Genomic DNA, 10095 nt, shown 5'->3' on the forward strand with positions numbered 1-10095 from the left:
AGCATTCTGCTCTGTTTACTCCTCCCTCCTGTTTTAACCTATCAGGGCAAGCAGCTTCTTTATTTAATTAACCAATGACCTTCCTCCATCAGGGGTGGGCTTGGGGTTCCAAAATCCCACGCCAGGCCCAGTCTCTCTTTCTGCAGATCAGTATGTAGATGTCTACTTGCGTTCTGCCAAGCTCCCCACCATGATGATAATGGACTAACTTACGAAATTGTAAACAAGCCCCCCATTTCATACTTTCTTTCAAGGTTGCCTTGGTCATGGTGTCTCTTCCTAGCAACAAAACAGTGACTAAGCCAGACACTCTAGCTACATAAGACCCTGTATAGGAACTGGAGAGAGGGCTGTTCTTCCAGAGGACCTGGGTTCAGGTCCCAGTATATACAATAGCTACACGGTGGTTCACAACCACCTGCAACTCCAGCCTCAGGGGATCTGACACTCTTTTCTGGCCTCTGAGGGCACCAAGTACATGGTGCATAAATATACATGTAGGCAGAGCACCCATACACATTAAAAATAATAATAGCTGGGCAGTGGTGGCACATTCCTTTAATCCCAGCGCTCAGGAGGCAGAGGCAGGTGGGTCTCTGTGAGTTTGAGGCCAGGATGGTCTACAGAGTGGGTTCCAAGACAGCTAGGACTACACAGAGAAACCTTATCTCAAAAACCAAACCAGACCAAAAATAAATAATAAGTATAATTTTAATAATAAGAGCCAGGTTTGGTAATACATACCTTTAACCCAAGCACTCAGGAGGCCAGATCTCTGTAAATTTAAGGTTAGCCTGGTTGACTTAGAGAGTTCGAGGACAGGTAAGGATTAAGACAAAGAGACCAAAAAAATACACACAGAGATACATTCTGCCTCTCACCCTGTGCTGCCCTGGGACCTTGCCAGTAAGATAGTCACCAACAAATTCAGCAAATGTAGCTCCTTGACTCTGGGCCAGAACTGTGGCATCCTGTTATAAACATCTGAATAAGGACTAAAATACTACTACTATATTTTGTTTTTGATAAAATGTGTTATGCCAGGTGGTGGCGCACATCTTTAATCCCAGCACTCAGGAGGCAGAGGCAGGTGGATCTTTGAGTTCAAGGCCAGCCTGGTCTATGGTTCAAGGCTATAAAACACAAAAGTTCACGAGGTCCATCTTTTCACTTTTAGCTGTCAAATATGTTCACCGTGTATGGAAGTCTTTAGCCAATGGTACTAGGTTTCTTGCATCCACACAAATGAAGCAAGAGGTTCCTTCCTTACAGGGCTGTTTACTGACCACCTTCTATGCACTAGGACACTAGGCTATCATACGCAGCATCCAGGAGAGGCATCTCTACCATCCCATCTAACAGGCTCAGCAGGTAAGAAGCAAGACCCACAGCTGAGCAAGCACTGAGGGCAGAAGGAGGCTTGAAGGCTGAAATCTCAGACAATGTCATCCTAAAAGCTTTCCTGTTTCTCCAAATACACTCAGCTCACACTGCCCCCAAACCCTCTAGCCCCATACTTACGAGTCTCGGCAGGGGAGGTAAAAAGGCACATAGGAGACCAGCAGCCAATCCCTGGCAAATCCCCTAGAAAGAAAAAGTACCCGTCAATGATGCTCTGCCTCAGGGGCTGACTTGGTACACTTTATCAGGAGCAAAGGCCTCCAGTGGTGCGGTTGGGAGGAAGCCCTGTCACTCTGTGTTGGCAGCAGAGGACACTTGCATCCGGCACAGGGCCTAGGGTGTAGCTGTTTGTCCGTATGGCTATTCACTCATGGCTCATGTCCTTGACACCAGGTCCCACGCACAAATAGGAGACCTGCAGTGCCAGCAGCACCCCACAAGACCAACAGGGGTGACTTTAGGAGCATGAACAGGGTTCCTTATCAACATCATTTGAAGGACAGTCTAGGCAGAAAACGTGGCAAGTTAAAGGAAGGCTAGGAAGTCAAATCAAGGCAAAACACAGAAGCCAATACTAGGTAGTCTGACTGGGGCTGGAGGATTCTGACTCTCGAAAGGTTGATGGGACCTGGAAAACTGTATGAGTATTCAAGGTTTAGGGGTGACATGCAGAGGGAGGGAGTAGACTCCAAACCGGAACTCACCACAGGAGCCAGAGACTTGTGCTAGCAAGCAGGCAGAATGCCAGGCCCAGGGCCAGTTTTTGGCGGGCCATCACTGGGTGCTGTACAGAAGCCAGGCACCTTTAGCGACCCCAAGGACTTTGGCCAATCAGGCACTTCCCTCCCAGGTCTGTCAGGCTCGGAACCTGCAGCTCTTGAGCTCTCAACTCCTGTAAAGAAAGGCTCCAATTAGATTCCTCCATCAGCTGACCTCGGGCTCACTAAGGAACCATGTCTCAGTACTCAGGGGCAGCTAGGATGTCTCCTCCAGGCAGTGAGTGGTCTGTCTGTCCGTAGGCTGACTCATCATCAGCAAAAGTAAGTAAAGGACCACCAAGGATCAGATTGGGACAGCATCCTCGGTGACTTTAGTTCTTGGAATTTTTCCTAAAACAATTCCCAGCCATTGGGCAGTGGTGGCGCATGCCTTTAATCCCAGCACTCGGGAGGCAGAGGCAGGCGGATCTCTGTGAGTTCCAGACCAGCCCGGTCTACAGTGCGAGTTCCAGGACAGGCTCCAAAGACAGAGAAACCCTGTCTCTGTTTACAAACAATTCCTGGTCACCTGGGAGAGGCGAGGCCTGGGTTCTGTAGGACACAGCAAAAAGCACTTCTGCATTCCACTCAAAGATCTGGTGCCTGGTGTTTCTCCACCGCCAAAGGGTTAGCGGACTGTGGTCGACCGGAAATTGGAGAAAGTTCCCAGGTCTCGGGTCCTAGGGGGCTAGGGTTCCGCGCGCTCTGTTTTTCCTACAAACCCGTTCCCTCTCTTGCCCTCTGTGACATTAGTTTCCCTACCAAGTTCTCCACTTCCCGCCACACTAGCCTCAGGCTCAAACTGGACAGAACTGCTTGGCAGACCTAAGTCCTGGAGTAAACCCTGCCGGTCCAAGGCGGATTCAATTCCAGGAGGCTGAGCCTGCGCTGCGCACCTGCACTTTGGCCCACTTGGACTGGCTCCCGGATCTCCTCCTCGGCCGCTGCGGTGGGTGCGGTGCGAGGACCGGGTGGGGCAGAGTAGAGCTCAGTGAGACTGTCCCTGGAGGTACAGAATCACTCCCTTTGGGCTGACCGGCGTTAGGACGGATTAAGGAACACGTCCCAACCCGGAAAACAGAAACTGTGCGGCTCCCCGGAGGTCACTGCTATCCTACAAGGGGTGGAGCCGGGCAAAGCTGGTCTCTCGGGCGGAGCAAAGCCGAGACCCACCCACTCACGCCCCCCACCCTCCTTCGGCCTGGTGAGCCACACTCGAGCCCCGCCCACAGGCCTCAGCCCTACACTTCCTTTAAGAGGAGTGCTTAAACCGTTCAGTGTCTTCTCTAGCCTTCTAAATCCCGTCCTGCTCATACGCAGGGATCGCAGGTCCTGGTACACAGGGCGGCTTGTACGCAGAGATGTGAGAAACGATTTTAGAGAGAAACTTCCTTCCAGGTAGTCAAGGAAAAGGAGAACCAGGAGCACTGAACCTAACCGCGGCTCTCAGACTCTCCCGGAGGCCCTGTCTCGTCCTCAGTCCAGTCGTGTGGCCATGCTTCCTTCTTCGACCTAGCGGTTCCAGGAAAGACCGCCCTTGTCCTCCGCAGGATCCTAGGAGGGACCCACTAACATGTCTGAACAAGTATCGGCCAAACACGATGGATGCAGAGGACTCTGCTAGGAGAGAGGACAGAAAGGGAGAAACCATGCGCAGGAAGAACAGATTCAAACGAGATTATGGATTTGCTCAGGATCGTAAAGCAGTTTGTAGCGCTGGCTCTGTGCCACAACGCTCCAGCTCAGAGCACTTAGTAAGCAGCGAGGTGACAGTCTAATGGTTCAATGGGTAAGGTTAGGAATGGTGGTCGTGTGAGTTTGACCCAGGAGGGAGACCCTACCGGGCCTCTCCAAAGCGGTCAGGCAGGGTGATATTTAGGAGTTGATATGCGGAGGTTAAGGTCTGAAACAAGAGATGGAGTGGCCATGAGGACAAAGGTAGGGTCAGTGCTGTCCAAGAGGGGAGATGCTAGGGAGGAAAGAACCTTTGAATGTTGGGCCACTTCTCCTACCGTGTCTATAATTAGGGATTGAGAGAGTGGGGTGCGTACCCTCTGTATTTTGATCTCGCCTGATGGGCAGCCGTGATAAATCCTATAGTAAAGTGCACTAGTGACCCCTGCCTCCCATCTGGGGTGCCAGAGTCCTTAATTAGGAAATAAGAGATACCCCATTTTGTATAAAAGATAGAAGGCCTACCTGAATATGCAGCTTGTCTCCTACAGGATCAGTAAGGGCAGCCTCCATAAGTCTCTGGCCAGTGCAGACAGTAATTTCTTGTTCGAGCATAGAGAAAGCAAGCACAGGGGGCAGGTGCTTTAGAAGTCCATTAAAGCATTACAGGGACAAGTATCTCCTTCTGGCAACCTGCTGGTGAGCAGCCTTCAGACCCACCACAGCGGTGGTCTGGCTGAACCACTGAGTGATATAGGCTTCCTGAACCTTTGAAATCATAATATAACAATGGCATAGAGAGGGGGACAATCTGAAACATTTGTTCATTGTCTTAAATCACTTTCTTAGACCTTCAGAACGTTCTTAAGCTTTCTACACTTTCTTAGACTGTCATGGTAAGTGGGCTGTGTTTTCGCCAAAAACCTTTCCTGGATCTCTTGAGGTCCTTCAGTCCTGCCATGCATGCTGAGTCTCCTTTGCTCTCCCTGACCTTTTGTGACCTTTTAAAACCTGTACCACCCAGGTGACCCTTATGTTGCAAAGTTCGTTACAAACTTACTAGCATAAAGTACATTCTTGTATATGAGTACATGAAGGTGCAGCTTTAATACTTTTATTAAACAAACATCATTTTTAAATCCTATTTTTCATAAACCCTGTTTTTATGACTTTTTCTCAGGACAGGAATTATCGCAAAAATAGAGAAAACAGGCATGGGGTAAGTAAGTCCAGGTGAAGAAGAGATGAATAGTAGGGAGTTATAGGGAACTGGATCAGCCTTTTTAAAAAAAATTATTTATTTTTATTTCATGTGCCAGCATTTTTTTCTGTGTGAGGGTTTCAGACTCTGGAACTAGAGTTACAGACAGTTGTTAGCTACCATGTGGGTGCTGGGAATTGAACTCAAGTCCCCTGGAAGAACAGTCACTGCTCATAACTGCTGAGCCATCTCTCCAGCACTCCCCCGGCCCCATCAACCTTTGACAGTCTGCTCTATGGCAGTTGGCAGTTTCTCATCCCTGTTAGGACAGGCTGTTGGTTAGAGGGGTGATAAACATCCATGTATAGGAGCTACCCATAGACAGGTGTAGATAGGAAGAAACAGAGGAGGAGAGAGCAAGCTTGTTTGTGTGGTGGCAGAAGTTGCCACCATCGACAGTTGAGCCAATTGTCAATTCCAATTTGGACATTGAAATGTTAGTAACAGTAAGGCTTTAATAAAATCCGAGTCCATGGAGGAAGAGAGAAAGGGTTGCAGAATGAACTCCGCGGAAGGGAGTTTTATAAGCTCCAAGTGGAAACTAAAAGAAAGAAGCCCAGGAGGGCATCGAGAAGCTGAGAGATGGGAGGGGCATGGTTGCGGAGGCCAGGAAGGGCTTAGGGAAGCCGCAGGACTTAGCAAGCAGCTCCTAGTGGGAGGGGGCAAGGAAGCAGGGAGGGTTCCAATAGACGAAGAACAAGTGTCTTAGTAACTAGAGAGTTACCTATGTGGTAGGGCCCCAGAGGGTGTAGCAGGCTCCAGGAGTCAGAGAGACCATCTGCCTTATGACGGGGACACTCAAGATGCTCAGTGCATGGGGCTGGAGAGATGGATGGCTCAGTAGTTAAGAGTACTGACTGCTCTTCCAGAGGATCCTGGTTCAATTCCCAGCACCCACATGGCAGCTCACAACTGTCTGAAGATCCAGTTGCAGGGGATCTGACACCTTCACACCAATGCACATAAAATAAAGTTAAATAAACCATAAAAATATTTTTTTTTTTAAAAAAGATGCTCAGTGCATTCAGTGCAGCATCAGGGAAAGTCATGTGGGCCCTAAACCCAAACCATCTGTCTAATGGTACCTTGGTACCCCAGTTGTGGTGCTGCCAGACCTGGATGGGGATGGCGTCAGAGATCTGGTGGTGCTGGCCACTGGAGAATTGCAGCCAGATCTGTGTTTTCTGCTGGTATCTGGCTGGACAGAGAGTCCCGTGGATTGACCTGTGAAGTACAACATCATGGGAGTGGGGCGTCTGATTGGTCCCCAGGTTTACATCACCACCACTGGGACTGTCTACATCATATTTGGCTTTGGAAATATACAATGCTCTGTGGGACATTTTTGTTCAGGCCCAAAATCGAGACAGCACACCACCCTCTCTGCAGATAGAAGAGCCGGAATGGGAGAAGCACAGATCTGTCAGTCTTTCGGAGCTCCTCGATGTTTATAGTGATGGAGTCGAGCTTCTCTAGTTGGAGAAGGCACCAGATTCCAACTGCAGCAGCCTCTCGATTGCAACCAGACAAGGCCTGGTCCTGCTCCGGGAACAAGATCTTATGCCGCTCTGGAAATTGAGCCTTCATGGCCTGCGCAGGTTTGCAGAGTACCTTCATATGGTTGCTGTTCCGAGTAGCTTTCCCACTCTAGAGATTATCTAGAACATTTGCTTGTTTCGAGTGGCTGGTGCAAGGGAAGGGAGGGAGGTGCCTGTTTCTTTTTTTAGCTAATTAGTTAATTAATTATATAGGTATACAGTGTTCTGCCTGCATGTGTGCCTGCATGACACAACAGGGCACCAGATCTCATTGGTTCTGATCTCATTCAATTCCCATGTGGTTGCTGGGAATTGAACTCAGGACCTCTAGAAGAGCAGCCAGTGCTTTTAACCTCTGAGCCGTGTCTCCAGCCCCCTGTTTCTTTTCTGTATATCGCTTTTTATTGCGTCCTTGTCTGTTTGCAGCCAGCCCACTCCTGGGTCTTTCACTGATGATCAGACATTGGACTTCCTTCTGCAGACAGCATGGAGTTGGGATGAAAAAGATGATGGTGGTGGATGGTGGCTCTGGCTCCATCATCTGGAGTCACAGTATCCCGTGTCACATGAAGGAAACACCAACCACTTCTGCAGTTACTTCAGACCAGAAGTCTGTCTTCGTCTTCTGGGCAGAAGCACTGGCTGCTGCATCTCTCAGTTCTGATGACACCCCAGGAGCTGAGCCCCTGGCCTTTACCACCTTTACCTCCTACACCCAGCCTTCCCGTCTGTCCTCCTGCACCTGACCAACACCACTGGCACAGTGACAACTTCGGAGGTTCAAATCAATGACATCTGGAAAGATGCCTTTTATGTCACCAGGACAACAGGGATGAGCCCTGACGGCCACCCCACCTCTCTGGTGATCAGCAAGCTTAGCCTGCGTTGGGCACTTATGGAAGGCCAAATGGTCCAGTTGAAGGAGACCACCCCTAAAATTGGCCGTGGGGAGCTGCACAGACACTTTTCCAGGATCAAGTTTGTTGATTCTCCCTACTGGTAGTGCAGTAGAATCCAGATTCAGAAGACCCTTACAGGGCGGCTCCTGTCCCTCCTGAGTCAGTTCTCTGAGAGATGATGACTTCAGGGTCATGCAGCACTGGGGACCGCTGCAGCACTTTGACAGCCTGTTGGAGCTGTGTGCTGCAGCATGATCTGCTTAGCTGGGGCATCTCACTACCTTCCCTCCCATCCTGCACTAACCCCTCCTCCTGGGAACTCTGTGTGGATAGTTTGGAAATGTGAATCTTACAGTGCTTTTATTTTTTGTACCTCTAATTTATAAACCCTAGCTGGGAAAACCAGTGACATAAAAGCAGAATATATATTATTTTGTATTAGGCCATGGGTATGTGCAGGTGTGTGTATCTATGTGTCCAGTGTTGTAACAAAATGATTTTTGAGATATGCCCCAAGCTTTTTTTTTTTTAAAAAAAAAAAAAAAGATGTAAGAGCTAGCCAATAAGAAGCTAGAGCTAATGGGCCAAGCAAAAATTTATTTAAATTAAATATAATTTCTGTGTTCTTATTTTGGGTCTGCACTGCCGAGCAGCCAGGAACAAACAAACGACCCCTTACAACACTATGTGATGCCCTATGAACTTCTGATGATCCTGCAGCTATGAGCTTTGATTCTGCAGTAACAACAGAAGGGTTTGCATGCACATTGTTCTCAGCTTCAAGGTTGGAAGTCCCGTAGCCTTGTCTTGGCTGCAGCTCCACCCTGCTTGCTCTGAGTCTTGTATGTATAGGGCATCTCCATCTCCTCCTCCCTTGCTTCCTCTCCAGGTTGCTTGGAAAGTTTTGTCTGTCTAGATGGGTGGGGTTTTTTTTGTTTTGTTTTGTTTTTTTGTTTTTTTGTTTTTCGAGACAGGGTTTCTCTGTGCTTTTTGGAGCCCGTCCTGGAACTAGCTCTGTAGACCAGGCTGGTCTTGAACTCACAGATCCGCCTGCCTCTGACTCCCGAGTGCTGGGATTAAAGGCGTGTGCCACCACCGCCCGGCTAGATGGGTGTTTTTTATTGTCCTCTTAAGTCTTGTGGCAAATGCGGGAGTCGAGACAGAAATGGATTAGGCTCACTTGATGAGGGAGAACAATGGTGGCCCCTACAGGTTTTGTTTCTGACTGGTCTCCTTTGAGCGTGTGAACTTTTGTGTTCTGTGTTTATAGGTTTTATTTTTGATTTCTCTGCCACTGCCAGCTGCCAGTCACTGTCACTAATGCAGCTTGCCATGGCTGCTTTGATGGCGAGGGTTCAGAATTCATCTATGGGATTTCTGTCCACCAGATTCAGTTTAGCAGAGATCCACTGTCTTTTGAGTGTGGATAATGTTAAAGTTGTTTTAAACTTCTTGTTTAATATTTAAGCTTCTTGTTTAGGTTTCTTTAACAACAGATCCAAAAGATTTCTAATCATAATTTTTTTCAAATATTTATTTATTATGTATACAATATTCTGTTTGTGTGTATGCCTACAGGCCAGAAGAGGGCACCAGACCTCATTACAGATGGTTGTGAGCCACCATGTGGTTGCTGGGAATTGAATTTAGGACCTTTGAAAGAGCAGGCAATGCTCTTAACCGCTGAGCCATCTCTCCAGCCCTCTAATCATAATTTTTAATCAGTTACTATTACAGGATCACAGGCTGCTAGATATAGAGTCAGAGGCCTGTAACTCCTGATTATATCCTGTGGTGGTGAAGATCAAGCCCCAAGGACTTTGATGTACCCTTTCAGCAAGAAGTCATCTAAAGATAACATTGCACCCTTCCTGACCCGATTGTTTATCCATAGTAAATGTAAATGGCCCTGCCCCTGAGGACCTCCAACTGCCAAGCTCCGCCCACAGAACCCAGCCCCTTGAGATTCAGACTGCCAAACTTTGCCCTACTGAGTAGAAAGCCCAAGCTCAGGACTTGAAAGCACACTAGTCCCCACCCTGGAAATTGCTACTCTTGAAAACTCTGCCCTCAAGACATCCTGTACACTGCCTGCCTCCCCTCAGTTCTTTGCTGCTTTTCTCCTGAGCAGAAGCAGCTACCCTTGTGTCTTTCCCCATAAATCTATTGTGTGAGGTTTGTTGTGACTTTGTGGTATTCCTTGGCTCCTGACTGCCAGAATGCCTTTCCCTTCAGAGCTGTAACACTTACCGACCTGGAGAGGGCTGCTGATAAGCAAGGGAAAGGAGAGACAAGAGAGACCCCGTAATTTAAAAATGTATCAGCGCTGGGAGGGAAAGGGAAAGGCCATGGTGAGACAAAGTGCAGGTGCATTTAGGAAGTGGGTGGGGGAAAGCCAGGTGCATTTAGGAACCGAGTGGGAGAAAGCCAGGTGCATTTAGGAACCGAGTGGGAGAAAGCCAGGTACATTTAGGAAGTGAGTGGGAGAAAGCCAGGTGCATTTAGGTGGGTGGGAGAAAGCCAGGTGCGTTTAGGAAGTGAGTGGGAGAAAGCCAGGTGCACTT

The 10095-nt window shown here is 48.5% G+C and overlaps 1 protein-coding gene and 1 pseudogene across 1 annotated transcript in view; one reads left to right on the top strand and one right to left on the bottom strand.

Annotated features, from left to right (window-relative positions):
- Gbgt1 (globoside alpha-1,3-N-acetylgalactosaminyltransferase 1 (FORS blood group)) overlaps window positions 1-3212 on the bottom strand; it is a 12973-nt gene extending 9761 nt beyond the window's left edge. Inside the window, exons 1-3 of the mRNA XM_013355705.2 lie at window positions 3056-3212; window positions 2106-2293; window positions 1522-1584 (exon numbers count right to left, since the gene is read on the bottom strand). Coding sequence (XP_013211159.2) covers window positions 1522-1584; window positions 2106-2176 — 134 coding nt within the window. The 5' untranslated portion in view covers window positions 2177-2293; window positions 3056-3212. The remainder of the gene's footprint in view (window positions 1-1521; window positions 1585-2105; window positions 2294-3055) is intronic.
- An 873-nt stretch (window positions 3213-4085) lies between these two features.
- LOC101990007 lies at window positions 4086-7635 on the top strand (annotated as a pseudogene).
- The last annotated feature ends 2460 nt before the right edge of the window (window positions 7636-10095 follow it).

Source organism: Microtus ochrogaster, chromosome 4 (genome assembly GCF_000317375.1).
Source record: "Microtus ochrogaster isolate Prairie Vole_2 chromosome 4, MicOch1.0, whole genome shotgun sequence".
Lineage (NCBI taxonomy): Eukaryota > Metazoa > Chordata > Mammalia > Rodentia > Cricetidae > Microtus > Microtus ochrogaster.